The following is a 20,445-nucleotide window of genomic DNA, read 5'->3' on the forward strand; positions in this document are numbered from 1 at the left end:
CTGGAATCCATATTAAATAGAGAAATAGTCAACCACCTCAGCAGAAACAACCTTCTTAGTGACATACAATATGGTTTCCGCTCTGCAAGATCTACCGCAGATGTGCTGATGGTTATATCTCACAGGATTAGTGAATCTCTTGACAAAGGCTTCCTTTCTAGAGCAATTGCTCTTGACATATCAAAGGCCTTCGACAAGGTATGGCATAAGGGTCTACTTCACAAGATTTCCAGCTACGGTATAACTGGAAATGTTTTCTCAATCATTAAATCATTTCTCTCCGATAGGCTCATAAGAGTAGTGGTCGATGGACAAAAATCGGAGGCCTGCAATATAAATGCTGGAGTCCCTCAGGGATCAATCCTGGGCCCAACTCTCTTCCTGATCTACATCAATGACCTCCCTAAACACATACTTAAATCATTCGTTGACATCTATGCTGATGACACGACCATCTACGGCAACACATCAAAGGCTGTAAACGACAAAGTTCTCTCTGATTCTCTCTCCTCTGATCTCGAGCGCGTGGTTCAGTGGGGGAAGATGTGACTGGTTACCTTTAATGCATCCGAAACCAAACTCCTATCCTTACATCATCAATGTTCTGATCCCTATCTGGCATCAATTGGGATGGATGGCTCTCGTCTGGGTGAGGCCCGTGTTTTGACAAGCTTCTGGGTTTGACCTTTGCTCCTGATCTGAAATGGAACACGTACATCAAGTCTGTTGCCAAGGTCGCTGGGGGGGATGGTGGGATCCTTCTACCGCTCCAGAAGATATCTCACTACTGATGCAATTCTCTATCTATATAAAAGCCAAGTACGTCCAAGAATGGAATACTGCTGCCATATCTGGGCAGGAGCAGCCTATCCTGCCTTGACAGAGTACAAAATAGACTTTGTGGCTTAGTGGGGGATGCCCTTTTCTCTACCCTGCAACCTCTCTCCCACAGAAGAGACGTTGCAAGCCTATCCTTGTTTGATCGTTATTTCCATGGCAGGTGTTCATCTGAACTCCAATCTCTGGTCCCCTCTCACCAATCTTTCACGAAAAACACCCGTCTAGCTGAATCCACTGTGAAAAATTTCCCCCACTCTTTATCTGTGCCTAAATCAAAACGTGGATTCCATGAACAAAGCTTCTTTCTTAGAACTGCACGCCTGTGGAACTCTGTTCCGTCTGCCTACTTCCCACCTGACTACAACTTGGATGTTTTCAAGTCCAATGTTAACAAATTCCTAATGAACCACTCCCTTAAGTAAACACTTCAGCAAATCTCCACACTAACGTAATGTACTTGTAATAACCCTTATCCCTGAGTGGCTTCCGGGCCTTGATAAGTGGTGATCACTGTGTAAAAAAAAAAAAAAAACCTAAGAACACTCCCAGACATATAAAGAAACTTTTTAAAAAATCGGCCCATCCATTTCACAGTCCAGGAACAAACTCACACACATACACGAAGTGCTTTATATACATATATACATAAAAAGTTCCTTGTGAAATCAGTTGCTGTAGATTCCAGGTTGATTGAGAAGCTGTTGACAAATGCTGGCACTTGTAGAATTCTAAATAAAACTCCATGTTTTATACTTTCTTATATTCATTTCTTATAAGAATTATATTCCATTAATACATCATGAACACTTCATAACAGGGAGTTACGTTCTACACATCCAGTGTATAAGAATTATTATTAAAAGAAAACTTGTGGGAGTTGAAAACTCTCAGCCTTACTTGATTGTCGCCCTTTAACTCAGAAGAGCGACCTAGCTACGTCACTTCCTGTTTCTCATATTTCACCCTCTTTTCCGCTGAATGCTCGACCAGTCAAGATGTGACAAACACCGCTCCGGTGGGGCCATGAGCCACCACCGCGTCCTGACTAGCCAGTCAACCGCAAGTAACGTTACTCATCTTTCACTGAACTCTTATTCTTCCTATCACTTCCTATCACTCTTTCCTGTATATTTATGCAAATAAATTGCATTTGTTTCGTTGATATATAACGGCATATTTTTGTCTTCATTATGCGACCTTTTGTCTATTCAATTCCTCTACCATTAAATACATCCACCATTATACACATGGGGATGGGATCGTCTAACACACTGCAGACCATCCTGTCCCCAACAAACTTCTTTCATAAAAACATAAAAGAAATGTTTTAGAAAGGTGGTGATGGAATAATCGATACAATTCGGACAAGAAGAAATGGAAAAGATTATTTTTTGTTTTCATAAGGTGCGGAAAGCGAATTGACAACTCATATTTGTTAGTTATAGAAGATGTTTTCATCAGTGTGCGTGTGTTGTTCAGCCTATTCCCCAATACTAACACCCTGGTGACGTTGTCTGCTTCCAGCCAGCTTCACCTAGTTTTATCACGTAATATGTTTTCTGTCTTTCAGTTCAGGTTTATCTTAACCGGAAGACGATCCTAATTGATTAATTCAACAATTTTTAGATTAGCACAAAAGAAAATTTAAATATGAAACAGAAAAAGAAGTCATCTCAGGAAAGAGATGCTGTTTGAATGAGATAAAAAAGAAAAAAAAAAGAAAAACAAACAAGTTGTGAACGAATATTATCACAAGTTTAGACTGGATGGCTGATTAGATTTTACTGCAGATCATTAGTCATTCCAACCAGCTGCTGACCTGTGGTCGTCACTTGTTAACTTAGTTCAATATTGATTTTGATTGCTTTCCTTAATAAAGAGAACAAGCAGTGCAGAGGATTAAAAGATGAAAACAAAACATTAGCAAAAAATATTACAAACTAATTTGAAATTTATAAAATTTATTTTGAAAATTGTTGTCCTTTTGCAATTATAATTTACACTAGTGGGAAAGGAGGGAGGGCTTGCCTGCTTGTAAAATATGCTTAAGTATAATTTAATTCATGCAAATTGTGCATTTATTATTACAGGACCAATTCTCTATTGAATATTATACTGTGCCTAACATATGGTACTAATTTCAAAAGTAAAAAAAAAAAAAAAAAAAATTTTTTTTTACTTTGGTGCCATCAGCTAAACTCGAAACTAAAACATTTAGCACTCCAACCATATTCCCTACCATTTGAGCTATCGCCATACAGATAAGAAAGATTTTAAATTAAACAAATTTAAACTACCTTTGAATTTATTCATGTGCAGAAATAATAGAAACCTGCTGACAAGTTGATTATTTGTTAAGAAAAGAGGATGGAAAACTCGTAAATGATGTGAAAGCAATTGACCTGGTAAAGAAATCATGACGCAGCATAAACTGGTTATTTGCAATTTCGTGTTGAAGAAAGCTTATGAAATAAAGATAAAGTTTATCTCAGGGTGGAAGATGAGGAGGTTGAATGAAGAACATGTGAAACACAAGTTTCGAGAAATAATGGAGCATTGGATTATGAGATCCACTTCAAGAAGTGTGGAAGAACAGTAGAAAGATACATTGTTGGCAGCAACAAACCAGGTTTGTTGGAGGATACAAGGACACTCAAATCTTAGGGTATTTTGTGGTAGTGGAATGGGGAAGTTGAGAATAGTATTAAAAAAAAAAAAAGCAGAAACAAGAGTCAGTGAATAATAATTCAAGTAACAATGTCTATCTGAAGACAAAGAAGGAAACGAGAAGAGCAACATACAAGGCAGAGGCTGAGAAAGTCAGGTTTCCAGACATATTCTGAAAGAATGACCAAAAGAATGAAGTATTCAGAATAACTAAACTGATGAAGAAAAATATGAATATTGATGGAGAGAAGAGAATTTAAAATGACAATAGGTGAGTCCCTTAACTCTTTGAAGTCATGAGGCTGCTGCATTATTTCATGCAGTATGTCTTGGACAAGAATACTATAGTGGTGCCCATTCCTCTCCAAGCTTCAGAGCAGATAAAGCACCTGGTATTATCAAATTGTCACTTATTTTAGTACTGACTAGACTCAATGTCACTTAACTTTGGTGATCTACCGGTAACCTGTTTGTCAACGTAATTATGATAATGGAATGTTAGCAACAAATGAACAGTATAAGAGGAATATTTGGAAATGCCACCATGAAAATTATGCAATACTGAGTTTTCATGGAACCATAAAAATCTATAACTTGCAAAAGCAATATCAGCTCCAGCTATGTCAATTGTATAAAATGCATGAGGGAGTCAGATGAATAAGGGTAATTCTGGAGGAGCCTCACTTATTGCAGAAATGTTAAGTGCAAATGAAACAGGTATTAAAGATAATTACAGACTTTATAAATCTAATATATACATGGCTATATGTCTGTCTGCCTCCATATTTTCAAACTATCTCGTCTGAAACTAAAAGTCGCAGAGCAACGCTAGGGGCCGCAAATGATTGGAATTTTTATGAGCCATTCTTTTATGGGTTTTTAGCCATTAAAATTGTGAAAAATGGGTCAAATTTGAAAAAAATCGTTAAACACTTTGTACATTCATCTAAGTTTATTTTAATCACTTTTCATGTGTGTCACGTTAGTACAGTAATAACATCACCAGCTTTGAATGCCACAGTTTTGGCTTTGATTTTAGCTGATGCCACCTAAATACTTAGTTTTTTTACTTTTGAATTCACAACTATAATAATATATACGAAATCTGGACAAATTAAAATATCATATTTAAGCATATTTTACAACCGGGCAAAGCCCCCCCCCCCCTCTAGTTAGATCATAAACAAGGTTATCCTGCAGTGGCTGAGTGAGGACTTAATTACAATCATGAATTGTTACAAGAGTAAAGGGAAATACTCGATAAAAAGTAATTACAGAGGCTTAAAGTCTTGTTGACCTGATGATTCTATGTAATTTTTAGTTCTCATCTTTTTAATTTATAAACTGCACCTCTTAGCCGAGTAGAGCTTCCATCATGATAGGTTCATTTTATAAAAGAAAATATTTTTCAACTCATTTTTTAGTTCATTTATTGAGATTATATATATATATATATATATATACAAGAATAAAAAAGCATTGGAAATGCAAAAGGATATAGGGATGGTATGCCAAAAAGTATACAAACAAGATAGCTATGAATGGCTAGGCACATGGAAATAGAATTGCATCCAAAGTATAGCCCTATAGCTTTTCTCCAATCTTCATTCCGTGCCATCATTACAGTTGTAAAAAGCTATAGGGCTATACTTTGGATGCAATTCTATTTCCATGTGCCTAGCCATTCATAGGTATCTTGTTTGTATACTTTTTGGCATACCATCCCTATATCCTTTTGCATTTCCAATGCTTTTTTATTCTTGTTAATTAGTATTTTTACTTACAGTCTTATTTTTAAACTTACATTCATGATAGTATTGTCTTTTTTAGGAGGCGGCTCATTGCCGCCTCCATTAGTAGCAGGTCGCTTCCTGCTGGGTTTTAGGTCTTTGGGTTTTGGGCCTTAGGAGTTTTCTCTTGGTCCTCCATCGGTTCTATATTACATAGAGAGTGCTACCGCCTCTCTGATAAAACAGTTAGACTATTATAAAGTTCTAAAATGTTCATACCTTGACTATTAAATTTTTTTTGACTTTCTTTTGCGGTTAATTTAACTTATTTCCTTTGGCGTTTGGTGAGTTCTTAGAAGAACTGGTCTGATCTACTTTTCTTAGCGAGCGAAGAGATTCAGCTGCATTTAGCAATGGTTGCTATAGTGTATTTTTGCGCATGCGTGAGAATTTCAAGTTTCCTCCTTATTTTTCAATAGTTTGACAGTAGTCATGTGTCTTTCTGCCAAGAGCGACAGACGTCAGTGTTAGCCGTGATCGTCTAGAGGTTAGGACCCCACGTTGTGGCCGTGCTAACTTAGGTTCGAATCCTGGTCACAGCATTGATATTTTGTACATATTTTACAGTCCAAAATCTGAAGAATTATTTGTTTTTATAACATTGTTTTTTGACGTCGTACTTGCTGATAGGTTACTCTTATAACAATTTTGATCAACTGAGATAAAGATTTCGTGGTTTCATTAACGCTGGTGGGTTACTGTATAAAGAAAAAACCTCAAATATTCAGCGTCCAAGAAATATACGCCACTGGCAAACTGGAACGTCTGTGAGCATCCGGTGTATTATTTGGAGCTGTCCCTTTTGAGAGAAGTTCCGTGTTCGAAGTGGTCTGTATACATTGGGTATATAGTGTTTAAAACTTGTTATTACACGTAATCTTATTTAATTATGGAGTTAGCTAAAAAGCGATGGGTCACTGCACTTCTCCATGTAAAGAGCAGTCGATTGATGCTTGAACTGTTGTCAGAGACCGTTCGTACACCGAGATACATCGTCTCAAAAGGAAGAAGAAAGAAGAAAGAAGAACAATTGGCCATTTTTGTACCCTTTTTTTCTGCTCTCTTTTGACATTTTAACCGACGTTCTGACACTCGCTGGATTCGTAAGACACTTCTCTGTAAGAATATGTGCTTTTTGAAACTTATAAGTTGATTTTAGTTGAGATTTGGATAGTTTTGTTTTGTAGGCGTATATAGGCGTGTACGGGCCATCCCTATATAGAGAGTGCTACCGCCTCTCTGATATATATATATATATATATATATTGCGATATATAAAATTAAAAAATAACTATTTATTCCTACATTGTTTCATGTTTATGCAATCATCAGTGTATGGTAACAATTCCTGCAAGTCATAAGATTCAAACCCAGCCACAAAGTCATCTTTTGCTCCATTTGCTGAGCATTTACTTCGGAGCCACCAAACAATTGCCATATATAAAGTTTTGAAAATATACATGGCAATTGAGCAGGGCTTTACATTGCGAGTGAAACAGTCACATTTGCAAGTGATTTTTCCAGATAGCGACTAGAAATAATAAAACGCCTATCTTTTGGTGATTGTGTATTTTTTCCGCCAACAGTCTTTCAAAGTTCATTACCAAGTGAAAAATATTTTTTCAATCTTTATTTTTTTTTAATAAAACGAGCAAAGTCAAATTATTTAAACAATAAAAGTTTATTAGAACAATATACTCTTATTTTTTTTTTTTAACAAAGGCTGTTTAAAAAATCATCAGAAGCAATTTCAAATTTTTTTACCTTCAAGTCTGAACATAAAAGTCAATGCATATTTAGAATTACACCTATTAAAAAAAAAATAAAATACAGTAAGTACTCGTCATGGAACAAAGATGTCATATTCCAATTAGAAATTTTAAACATTTTGAAAATTATTTGTGGGCACATGACATGGCCACCACAAAAAATCTTCAGAGAGTATGTGAAATTTGGTCAGAGCATACTGTTACCGACTGTAGGAACTTCATTAGAGACATTTGTCAGGATAATTCCCTTAGGAATCCCCAGCAGATTGGAGTTCCAATACATATGGTGGAAATCAACGAGTGCCTGTTTAATGGAAGAAAGCACAAAGGAGACTCGTTGAATCATTCTGGGTCTATGATGGATATGGGGAGTTTCTTGGTGACTGACTAAATTGCAATACCAAAACCCTCCTTCATATAATAAAAAAATATATTCTGTTGCGGATGATGGTCATATCTGACTGTTGGAAGGCATACAACAAAGTGTGAGGAGAAGGGCTCCATCACCTGACGGTTAACCGTAGTCTGAATTTTGTAGACCCTGTGATGAAGGTTACAACAAATCATATCGATAAGATGTGGAAGGAAGCCAAACAACGCAACAAATAAAAATGTGGAACCAGCCGCAAACTTCTCAATACATACCTAATTGAATTTATGTTGAGACAAAAAATTGAAAACAATCCATTTTTTGCTATCATGAATTACATTGCAGAAAGCTATTCGGTTGGGAGCTTCCTTCCATTTCCTATACCCCATCTCCTCACTCTTTGCCATCGATGGTCGCCCTACAGTCAACTGAAAATATTTCTAAAGAAGTATTCTGTTTTTTTAACAGATTCTTCCCTTATGCCAAAGCAGTTATATAAAAAATACAAAAAAATAGTTACACTAAAAAAGAAAAAAACTTTTCTTGAAAAACTAATCTAAAATTTTCAAACAAATTCATTCATCTTTTGTAAAAAACAAACAAAAAAAAACTTAAAACATAATCTTTCCACTTTATCTTTTTTGAAAAAAAAAGAAAATCACATATTTACCTGATAATTGTTAAGTTAAAAAAATATAAATACTAAACTTACAGTAGGTTTTTGTTATTTTATTTATTGTATCTCACTTTTATTTTTTTGTTATTATACTTTGCAATAAATGTTTTTTTTTTGTTTCCTGGCATATTTTAGTTTAATCAATGATCAGCATATTCCAGCAGTTTACATCAGCTGCCGGTCAAGCTAATGTCATGGAAATCAGAGTCAGTATGTACAAAAGGTACCTTCTTTCTTTTTCTTTTACAGATGAATATATCATATATATATATATATATATATATATATATATATATATACACACATACCAATTCAATATTTTAATAAAAAAGTTCAACATTGATATTTTTAAAGTTTTTAAATTTCTAACTTCACAGGTAATTTTAGCCCTGACGGGAAAACAATTTTAAGAAAAAAATACATCATTTTATTAATTTATTTTTTATCTTCAAACCATGATAACGTCAAACCATTAATTTTTTTTGTGTTTTTCTTGACTATTTTAATAGGGGGTGGGGGCAAAAAATAAAGTTTAACAAAGATGCTCCTCTAGTAAATAATTATTTTATTCGAAAGAGCATAAAATTTCACATTCAATCTGAAAAATACATAAAAACATTGAATAAATAGAAAACTTTTTGATAAATTTTTAAACTTACTGCATCTGATGTAAAAATGAGCGCCACACACACAAATGTTGATGCACGTATTTTGAAAAATAAGGAAATTAAATTCTATAAGATTTTATTTTAATTAATAATTTAATTTAGAAGTATGTTCAATAAATATAACTCATAAACCCACACCAAAAATAAAAATTAGAGTTTTGTACATTTTATTTGCACTTTTGTTTCATTTGTCTTTCTAAACACGCATAAAGATTTAATCTTGAAAGAAACATGGCAACGAAGAAAACATTACTAAAGATGACTTTGGCTTTCTTCGCAAAATCAAACAAAGTTGAAATGCTGAGTGAAACTGACATTCAAAGAATTCCTCAAGTGATGAAGTAATGATGACAGAAATGAAAGCAAGCCATCTAATGTATGAGAATTTCAACAAGTTTGATTGTTAACTTTGTCTGGCTTTAATATGAAAGAGAAAAAAAAAACATGTATTGTGAATTTTGTCATTAAGCTGATCTAACTTTAGCTAGAAAAATTGATTTTGTAGATGGTAATACTAAATTTAAACATGAAAACATTCTTGTTTATAGATACGGCAAGTGCCATGATTTTATTAATAAAACAAGCAAACACTCAATTGAAAACTCTCACATTGCCAAGAAATTTTTCAAGGCAGAAATCAAATCAAATGAAAAGGATTTGGCAAAATTGAAAGATTTAACAAAGTTGATTGTATAGAGAAGGCAGAAATGGCCTTTTACAAAATTCAAACCCCTACAAAAATGGGCTCCCTGTGACACCTGCACACAATAATTCTTATAGATGTAGTGAAATGGTGTCTTCTATTGCAAGCATGATTAGAGATGAGATACTGGAATCTATCAGTGATTCTCATTATGTATCAGTTATAATTGATCGTACTACTGACAGTTTTGTCAAAAAATGAAGTAGTTTATGCACGAACAGTGCTGAATGGCAAAGCAGAAAATAAACTTGAAGTTATTGCCATTAAACAAGGCCATTTTGAATGCATTATCTCTGGTACTAAATCTGCTCTTTCAAAAGTGGGTATCCATGATGATGAAATGTCGTCGAGAGATGTTCTGTGCAGATTGTGCAAATGTGAAAATAGGATAGAGGAAAGGTGTTGTATCATTGTTAAAGCAGTAAGTTTCCCCATCTCATAGACTTTTACTGTATGGCACACAAGCTTGAACTAATCTTATTTAAGCTATAAAAACAGACTCCTATTATGTAATCTATCAATGAATGTCTACATTTGATATGGAAGACTTACAACTTCAGACTAAAGAGAAACAAAGAGCTCAAGATCATTGAAGCAGAACTAAAAGCAAGAATCTACTCACAAGCGCCATTGAAGGATACCAGATGTTCCCTACATAGACATGGCAACGAAAGTATTTCTCCAAAGAAAGAAGATGGTAATTTGACTGAGGATCATAGTCAATATGCAGCTATCTACACTCATATGGAAAACCTTGCAGCAACATCATAAGATGCAAACATTGCTGGAAGGGCTAAGAAAAGCCAGCAATGAGAGGATCTTGCATTCACCATATTTAGCCATTTCATATCAGCTCTATCTGGTGAGCTAGCTTTACTCAGTCTACAACTTCAGGCAAACAATTTGATTCTTCCTTTTCTGTGTTCTTGTAGCGGTTGCATTAATTCAGGATTGCATAAAAATGTTTCAAGTATGAAGGAGGAATACATTTCTGGGAGAAAGCATAAAAGATTATACTGCGTATTGGAGAACAGTCTGAAAATTTGCAGGATAATTCCAAATTTCAAGGAGTTAAAGTGATCAGCTGTCCTGCTTGTGAAGCCAAGAAAAAACTAAAGTCTTGAATGTACAGTTGATATTACAATCAAAGATCTGGTGTTAAGGTTTCAAAATCTATTGGGAACAAAGACAAATGCAGATGCTCAACATGTGGTGATAAGTTTCATTAGGGTGTTCAATCATGACATATGGCCAAAATGCAAAAGGGAACTTGTTAACTTTGAAAATTATGAAAGACATTATTTCTAACTGGTTTGAAAAAAACTCTTGTAGCTGCAGGATGGAAGTTGCTCAAATGCAATTGAAACATGAAATTCTTGGTTACAAATACTTTCAGGGACAAGTTTTATTCTGACCTGTGGAAAACCCTACTGACTTAGAACCCATGCACAACTAGCTTATGCAATGTACCTTACCTTGTGAAAATAATGTTCATTTTTCCAATCAGCTTTGCAGAGTGCTAGAGAGCCTTTTCTACACAAAAGAGAATAGTGATATACAAAGACTGTCAGACTTAATGTTGCTTTCTTCTAAAGGTCCAGATCTGGTTGAATTCAACCCAGAGAAATCCATTAACAAGTGGCAAGAGAAGAATTGTTGGGGACCAGGACAGTGTAACTGACCAGCTAACATTTTGTTTGTTGATCAAAAGTGTGAGGACAAAGCAGTATTTTTTTAAACAATGATTTAGAGTCACAAGCTATTGATTCGACAATTTAAACTGAGCAAGTGTTAAAGTGAGACTGAAAATTGGAATAAAATGTAACTGCTATTCAATATTGGACAAATGGAGTATTAAATTTTAAAAGATAAAATTTCAGTTTGAAACAGAAATAAGTTCAATTTCAGTAATACAAATGTGTTTGTTAGACCATCTGGGCATTTTTAAACTCAGTCTGTATAAAATACAGACATTAAAAGTTTTGACCAGCCTGGCTAGAAGAAAATATATGTATAAAATACAGACATTAAAAGTTTTGACCAGCCTGGCTAGAAGAAAGAAAAAACAAGGTTTTTACCATCTCCAACATGTGCAAAAACTGAATTTTCCTTTTGAATAGAATTGAAAAGAAATTCTCTTTTTACTGAAAAATACTACATATATTTTTTTAACAGGACGTGAAAGCCCATAAAAGAACAAATGTGAAGCCATTTGAAATAGAATTCCTTCTCAAGGAAAAGGGCAATTTATAAGAAAGTTTTTTATATTACTGTTGGGCGAGAAAGCCCAATAATTTGTATTCCTTTTAAAAGAAAGAGAAAGACTGAGAAGTGGACATTTGAAGAATGACTTAAGACAATTTGTTTTATTTTTTGCATGCTTTGTAATCAAGTAAGATTGTTTTGTTTTTGATTTTATTTAAGTAGAAAGTCAAGAATATTTCCAGTTTTTCCAATTTGTTACCGTTTTGGACGACAAGGTTACTTTTGTTGCTCAAGTCAATAAACCTCTTTTAAAAATTCTCTTTGAAGAGACTCCTCTTTTATGTACATTATATGATTTCTTAATTTTGTGATTGTTATTACAGTTTATTTTAACCTTTGGTTTGGGAAAAAAAAGCAACTGCCTTTTATTTCTTTAATAAGCTTGGACTGAATTAATCTTCCCAGGTCTAATTTTGCTTTGCTCCTTTTTTTTATTTATTGCTCCTTTGCCCTGCACTTTTTTCTTTTACTTCTATTTCTTTTACCCACAGATGGATTTTGATGAACAAATTTTTCTTTAATAGTGTCGAAACTCATTTCACTGCAATTATTACTTACACAATTTGAAACAAGAATTTACATATTTAAAATACTTTGAGACTGGTAAATATGCATATCAACCTAGTCAAACGTGAAGGCCATTACACGAAAATTGCATAACCTGCCGACATGATTATTTTAAAACGAGTGCATTTTAAAATTAATAATTAAATACATTTTTAAAAATTAAAAATTCACTAGTTTTTTTACCAGCAAAAAAAAAATACCCAGTTTTAATTGCACATATCCAAATGTAAAATAATTCTTTATCTTTCGAAAAAGAAAATACACCAATTGTGTATTACTGTTATTTGAGACAAGTTTTTTCAGTTTTGAAGAACTTTCAAAACAGGGGGAGATAATTCAAGAAGACCATACCTAAAAATGTCAAAGTTTTGCATAACTTTTAGTTTAAAACAAATACACTAAAGCAATACAATAATACAAAATAAAACATTAATTATCTGAACATTTATTGAATTAAAATAGAATCATGAAATGAATAAAAGTTGTCATTATATGAAAATGTATGACTTATAAATTCATAAGTAGTTTTGAACAATCATTACTGAAATATGTACGACTTTAAGAGTAATGCACAAGTGCCAGATTTTCTTTATTTTAATTCAATAAATGTTCAAATAATTATTGTTTTATTTTTGGTGCTTATACAGTTTAGTTAAGGGTTTAAAAAACAAAGATAAAGAAAAATGTCTATGATGTACGTGTTTGTTATGAAATAAAGTTCTTATTGAAAAAAAACCAAAAAAAAAACCACTGAATTTGATCAAGAAGTTTTTTAATTTTTAATTTTACAGAGGAAAAGAAAATCTTTAGCAAAACCGATCATGATGCAGCCATCTTGGCAATTTCCAGCTATGATGGGGGGGGGGATAACTATCTAATTCTTGAAGTTTGCCAAAATTTGACAAAATTATTTTAACAGTTAGTAATAATTTTAGGTATTTTTTTTTTTCAAAAAAATCGTTTCAAAATTTTTTTTCCTAAAATTATTAGAACTTCATGTGCATTTTGACAAACTTCAAAAATTAGATGGGAGTTATCTTCCCTAGCGCCCTCTCTTCTTGTAGCTGAAAATTGCCAAGATTACTGCATTGTGATGGTCTTACTAAAAGTTGATTTTCCTCTAAAATAAAAATAAAAACAATATTTGATCAAATTAAGCGATTTTTTTTATGAGAACCTCATTCCATAATGGGCATATACATCATAGAGATTTTTCTTTTTGTTTTTTTTAATATTTTTACTAAATTGCACACTTGCCTTTATTTTTTAAAAGCAACACAAAACTTAAATTTTCGGATACAGTCTTCTTGAATTGTTCTCCCTTATTTTGAAAGAAATTCGGGCTCTTCTTTGTCATAATAGTGAAATCAGAGTTGAAAAATTGAGTTGTCATTAAGAAACCAATGTTATCTAATTACTTTTTATATCAATTTCAACTAAAAGCATTGTTATCTGCCAAATTGTCTTGTTGAAACTAGTTGGACATAACTGCATTATAACACATAAAACATGTGCTTTGACAAATGCATGATTGTGTTACATCCGGCATTAATTGTAACAAGGCAGACTGAGTTACTTCTGACTTGATGCTGTTTAATTATGTATAAACTTAAGTTATTTTGAAAATTAATTTTATTATTAATTTATTAAATGAATCTTGCTTTCCTGCTTGCTGGAAAACTGCTTCTGTGATACCAGTTTCCAAGAATTCTGGTAAAAGAACTGACCCAGTAAATTACTACCCCATTAATCTCCTCCCACTTTTCGCCAAAATATTTTAGTCCATAATTAACCAAGCTCTAGTCTATCACCTTACAGATGCTAAACTTCTGACCGACCAACAATATGGATTTAGGCAAGCCTGTTCCACGGCAGACATCCTAACTAATCTCTGAGCGTATATACCATTCACTTGACAAAGCAGGGGAGGGTAGAGCGGTAGCTCTAGATATATCTAAGGCTTTTGACAGGATATGGCATGAAGGTCTTCTCAGGAAAATCAGATCATACGGTATCACTGGAAGAATACCTAACATAATTAAATCCTTCTTAGATAAGAGAAAAATCCAGGTTGTCCTTGACGGTCGTACATCTAAACAATATGATATAAATGCAGGAGTGCTTCAGGGGTCTATCCTTGGACCTCTGTTATTCCTAATATTCATAAATTACCCCCCTGACAAAATTGTCTGTGAGATGGGTATGTATGCTGACGACACCACACTCTATAACAGACACGACAGGAAAACAAATGAACACATATCTAAAGAAATGGCAGAAACACTAGAGGAAGACCTCCGATCCATATTGGAATGGGGACAAAAATGGATGGTCACATTCAATGCTACCAAGACTAAACTTGTTTCCTTCAATAATTACAAGAAACCTTCCCTACCACCAATAGCAATGGCCAAAGACTCTTTATCTGAAAGTACATCTTTTAAACTCCTCGGCCTAACGTTCACAGGAAACAGGAGTTGGACCAATTACATTGAGAACATTGCCAGGACTGCTGCGAAGAAGGTGGGTTTTCTCTACCGGGCTAAAAAGCTATTAACACCTGAGAGTATCGTATACCTCTATAAGGCTACCATTCGCCAATGTATGGAGTATTGCTGTCATATTTGGGCTGGTGTATCTGCCACTAGTCTCTCGCTCCTAGACAAGGTTAAAAAAAAGTCTCCAATCTGATAGGTCCTGAACTGTCATCTAAGCTTCAGCTTCTGTCCCATCGACGACTGCCGGTTTTACAAGTACTTTAACGGTGAATGCTCCGATGAACTGCAAGCAATTGTACCCCCCCTCGACGTAAATAAACCCGACAAGCAGCAAAATCCCACCGCCCTCACAGTTGAGATCCCTAAATGTAAGAGAGCCTTCTACTCCAGTAGTTTTTTCCCCAGAACCGCTAGACTTTGGAATTCCCTTCTGTACTGACATGCAAAAATTCAAATTTGACGTGAACTGACATCTTGCTACCCAACTCCCCACATAGTACCTCTGTAGCTTATGTCCCTGATAGTAGCCCCTACATCAAAGTGGCAATGTGCCTTGTTTAGGGTGAAAATGTAATACAAAAAAAAAAATAAAAAAATTTCTATCTGATCGTTTTTCAGTAATTTTTGAATATGTTACTAAATTCGACATGACAATTATGTAGATACCATTGGTTTTACTTGAATTTCAATTTTCGAATTTCGCCACAATAATGAAAAAGTGCTGGAATTCTTAAAAAAAAACAAAAAAACATGGCAAGTGCTTGACTGAGCTTCAATCTATGGTCCCCCTCGCCAAACTTTCACAAGAAACACTCATCTAGCTGAAAACGCTATCAATAATTCCCCCCCCCCCTTTATCTGTGCCTAAACATAGATTCCATGAACAAAGCTTCTTTCTTAGAACTGCACGCCTATGGAATTGCCTTCCATTTTCCTGCTTTCCAGCTGACTACAATATGGTTGTTTTCAAGTCCAACATAAACAAGTTCTTGATGAGCTGTTCCGCTTAAGTTAACAAATTTACCGAATTTCCATTACTAACAATTACTATATTGTCCAATTGACTACTGTACACTCTTAACCCTTATCCTCGAGTGGCCTATGGACCTTGATAAGTGGTATGCCTATGAAAAAATGAAAAAAAGTTATCCAAAATAAGAGTAATGGACAATTGCAAAAATACAGTCACTTTTGAATCGCGATGGGTCTCACTAAAACTTGATTTTCCTCTGTAAAAATTTAAACAAATACTTGACCAAATTAAGTTTTTATGAACACTTTATCACATAATGGGCAGGTACATCATAGAGATTGTTCTTTTTGTTTTTTTAATATTTCTGCTAAAACTAAGTTAAAAATATAAGTATTATCCGATTGGGCATTACAACTGGTATTGCATCTAGCTTGAACTAGAGAATGGCAACTCCCAGCAGTTTACAGAGTTGATCATCAAACTCCTCCTTATAGTTTTTCTCTATGTTAACTGCTGCAACACGGTAGAAGCTCCGCTTCAATCCCCACAACCCCATTTGTATGCTTGCTTGCAGGCCTAGTAGTGTTAGACAGTTATCTTCATCTCTGAATATTAAAAATTCTACTGAACAGGTTTGTCGTGTTTTGGGTATTTTTGTTTTTTATTCTTTGGCATACACTGAGTGGTTTCATCAGGGATTTGTTCCACATTGATAAGACGCCTTTATAGGGTTTCATCCTCTTGGCAAACTTTTTAGGGGGAGTATTAATAGATACTACTATGTCAATTTGGAAAACTTTTTTTTTTTTACAGAAGCATAAGGCATTTGGCCTCTTTTGCCAGTTTTGTCTTTGGAGGTTTTATTATTATTACGTACATTCTTCAGCCTTCTCCTCCTCCTCTGATGATGATGTGTCTAGTGAATCTGCAACACGCTTCTTGTTTTCATTCGTTTAGGTGTTGTGGCTCTGTTTTATTTTTGTTTCGTTTTTTTTTAACAAAGGCATCACCACTTATTAAGGCCTAGAGGCCACTCGAGAATAAGGGTTAAAGAGTGTACAATTGAACAATAAAGTAATTGTTAGTAATGGAAATTCGGTAAATTTGTTAACTTATATGGAACGGCTCATCAAAAACTTGTTTGTGTTAGACTTGAAGACAACCATATTGTAGTCAGCTGGAAAGCAGGAAAACGGAAGACAATTCCATAGGCGTGCAGTTCTAAGAAAGAAGTTTTGTTCATGGAATCTACATTTAGGTTTAGGCACAGATAAAGAGTGAAGGAAATTATTGATAGTGTTTTCTGCTAGACGGGTGTTTTCGCATCATCCTGCCTCTGTTGTGACACTACGGCTTGAAGTGTCCTTTCTCGTTGCATGCATAACACAGTTTACCATGGGCTGGGCATCTGCTGCATCTTGGTGCATGTGTGTAGCCACAAAATAGGCATTCTCTTTTGGAGACTGGTTCTTTCACTCAACTGGTTTCATGTATCCTCATCATCTGGGCTGTATCTAGTCTCATTCAAGTGACTGTAGGTTGAGGCCATTTCAGCCTATGTCTACACTCTTCTGTAGAGTGAGGTTCTGTATTTTTAGCAGATCCTGCTAGGTGAACTAGTCCCACCTTCTACAATCTGATCCAGCAGAAGTTGCATATCTTTGACAGGATTCTTAGGTCATTGTAGAAAGCCTCTCCTCCCTGTTTTTTTTGACGGAACACAAATCTCTCATACGTTTCTTGTAGCATGTCCAGTACAGTGCGCTCAATCTTTGGGGAAGTCAAACTGTATACCCTGATATATTTCCATAGTGTCGTCATCCAGGCAGTTCTCAAGTATAGCAACCTGAATTTCTCATGGTTTACGGTACAGTCCTTTCAATAACAAATAGTTGGACGATCATCTATGAAAAATTTTCCAGAAGTCTGCCTTATTCCACTAAATATGAGTCATTCAAGAGCCCAGATGTGTAAGCCGGCCATATCATCGGTCAAGGAAGCATATTAGTAGTAGTAGCCATATTTTTCTCTGTGGTATCATCGTGAGATGGGCATGTTTTGTTTTGGAAATTAATCAATGCAAAAAAAAAAAAAAAAAAAAAAGTGGGGGAGAATCACTTAATTATCTCTTGCATTCAACGACAGCAAGTAAAAAAAAAAAAAAACACTGCAGAGAGATAGGTAGAGCAGTAGGGCCAAGAGGCGAGGGCATGTCATTAATATATCCACTTGAGAGCGACCAATTAGAAAACAAAACACATATAGAAGTTAAAACCAAAAGGAATACTGCTTACACATTATTTGAGGATCTGTCATTCTTCAGGTATGGTACCAATTCCATAAAAACTGCTGCCTCAATGTTATGTTCATGTGTTAGTATAGGTGTGGACGACATAAAGCTAAGTGTAATAGCAACTTCATTGAGCAGCCATCTTACAATAACTAATCCTCCTCGTTTGTAAGAGAGTTATCTAGAAAGGAGACAGGACTAGGGAAAGCAGTGGCCAGAGTTTGGTTACATGTAACAGTAACACCTCGTAATAGTCATACATCACATAACTGTAGCCATTGTACTTTATTCTGTGATGTCAGCAGGTTACATGACTTTCGTGGAGCGGCCTTCTATTTACGTAGGCCAATCTCGACTAGGTTAATATGCGGGTCTACCTGAAAACGTTGTTGCAATGAATTTCGATAGATTATACAAAAAGAAGAGGGTCTTATTCTTGTTAAAATATTTTAGCAAATTTAACTAATTTAAAGAAAAATGGTGGTACTTGTGCATCTGTTACTGCGTTATTATTTAGAAAGTTATTCTTAACATGGCAAGCAGAAGGTGTTTTGCCTTTTTTTTGTTTTTTGTTGGTTTTTTTTTTTTTTTTTAACTATTCTGTACTTTCACCTAACAATTTAAAAAAAAATATCCTCGAAATTGAATTTAACTTGAAAATCCTACTTAAAATACAGCACAGTATGCACAAAGAGAAAGCACCGTACGTGCAGTTTTTTTAAAAAATATTTTCAAGTTAAATTTAAAATTTACGGTAGCTTTTGTCTATTAAATTATTTGGTAGATTAGTTGGTTGGTTGGTTGTTTTTGTTTTACGGCATATCAACCCTTTTCAGGTTATTTAATGCCGAATCCAAAGATTTTGAAGAAAAATTTTTGACTATATTTGTTGTTTTCACGTTGATTTCTATTTGACCCATAGTTGGGACCCTAACAGGTACTACCACTCCGGGTCAGAGTGGACCTGGGAGCAATGGCAATTAAAGGGTGGCTCCACACTCCCCAAAGCCCACAAGCTGGGGCCTCACCACTGGATATAGTTTAAGGTCATATCCAGGACCTGTTTGGTAGAAGTACAGAATAGTTACAAAACACCCTCCACATGTTAAGAACGGGTTTCTAAATAATCTTATCATTTCAGCACGGTACTGTCTCTACATAAGTACCAAAAGATTTTAGCGTTCATTTCTTATAAATCAATTCTGATTTCGTGTATTATAGCGTAAAATGCAATATGATATTATTATTATTATTATTATTATTATTATTAATTTTGTTTTTGGTTAATTCCTACACAATTAAATATTTTTATTTGAGTGAAATAGCGATTATATTTTTCCGACGTAGTTTTTGTGTTTCACGTGTTTTTGTTTGTTTATAAAACATCGTTTAATGTGATAAGTTGTTTAGGATTAATTAATGCTATTATTGCTCAAACTGTCGAAACCCATTCCACTATTAATTTACGTGACTGAAATAAGAATTAACCTTTTCGTTTGACAGCCAAACCGTTCTAATTGTTTGAATTGATACCTGATGAAAAAAACAAACAAAAAAACATATAAGTGTTTATATTGAAATATAGTTAAAAAAAAAAAAAAAAAAAAAAAAAAACACATCAACAGAAACAGGTGGATTAAAGATATTGATTCATTCATCACTGGCATCATTGTTGTTACCATGACGACGACGTGTATAACGTTAAATAACTGCAGTTATCGAATACATAAAAAGACAGGAAATATACAATTTAAAAATATATATATAATAAAAATAATATTTTACTAAATTATAAAAGACGGTAACTTAATTAAAACAGGTTTTACATAATTAACCATTTTTAAATAGTTAATTCCTTGTATTTCAGTTTTTTAAACGATAAAAAAATTTTGTTTTTACAAATAGTTTTCCTTACTTTGATTTTCCAACGGCACTATCACCGAGGCAGATAATCTTGACTTTAAATTCGCCTTCATCTTGACCACTTGTTGTTTCTTCGCCGTTGTTCGTGTTATCTTTATCGGCGTCGTTGTCAATAACTTTAGCCATATTCATCTTATACCGCCGCGCCGAACCAGAGTTTCGTTTGCATTCTGGGAAGGCGGAAGTTTGAATATTTGTCCTTAGCTCAGGTTCCCTGTCTCTTATACAACTAGGTGTGAATAATGTAAAAAGGTTACCTATCTCTTATAGTTTATGTAAAAATAGCGGAAACCGAAAACACAAAAACACTAAGAAATCTTATTTGTATACAGCACGAGGAAGATGACCTGGCGTTGCTCGGCATTTTTATTAAAAAATTTTTTTTTTAATTACATTTCCAATGCATAGTGCCACTTTGATATAGAGGACTACTATCAGGGGCATAA

At 34.3% G+C, this 20,445-nt stretch overlaps 1 protein-coding gene across 2 annotated transcripts in view; it reads right to left on the reverse strand.

Annotated features, from left to right (window-relative positions):
- Positions 1-20,193, reverse strand: part of LOC145288067 (rab-like protein 2A) — a 268,601-nt gene extending 248,408 nt beyond the window's left edge. The window contains exon 1 of one of the 2 annotated variants that reach the window (XM_080136120.1): positions 19,992-20,185. In XM_080136120.1, the coding sequence (XP_079992246.1) occupies positions 19,992-20,131 (140 nt within the window). In that variant the 5' untranslated portion in view covers positions 20,132-20,185. Of the gene's footprint in view, positions 1-19,991 lie in introns of both variants that reach the window. The other variant, XM_080136121.1, reaches the window with a different exon arrangement.
- Positions 20,194-20,445: the final 252 nt, after the last annotated feature.

Source organism: Euprymna scolopes, chromosome 11, assembly GCF_053919585.1.
Source record: "Euprymna scolopes isolate OS-2025 chromosome 11, ASM5391958v1, whole genome shotgun sequence".
Taxonomy (NCBI): Eukaryota; Metazoa; Mollusca; class Cephalopoda; order Sepiida; family Sepiolidae; genus Euprymna; species Euprymna scolopes.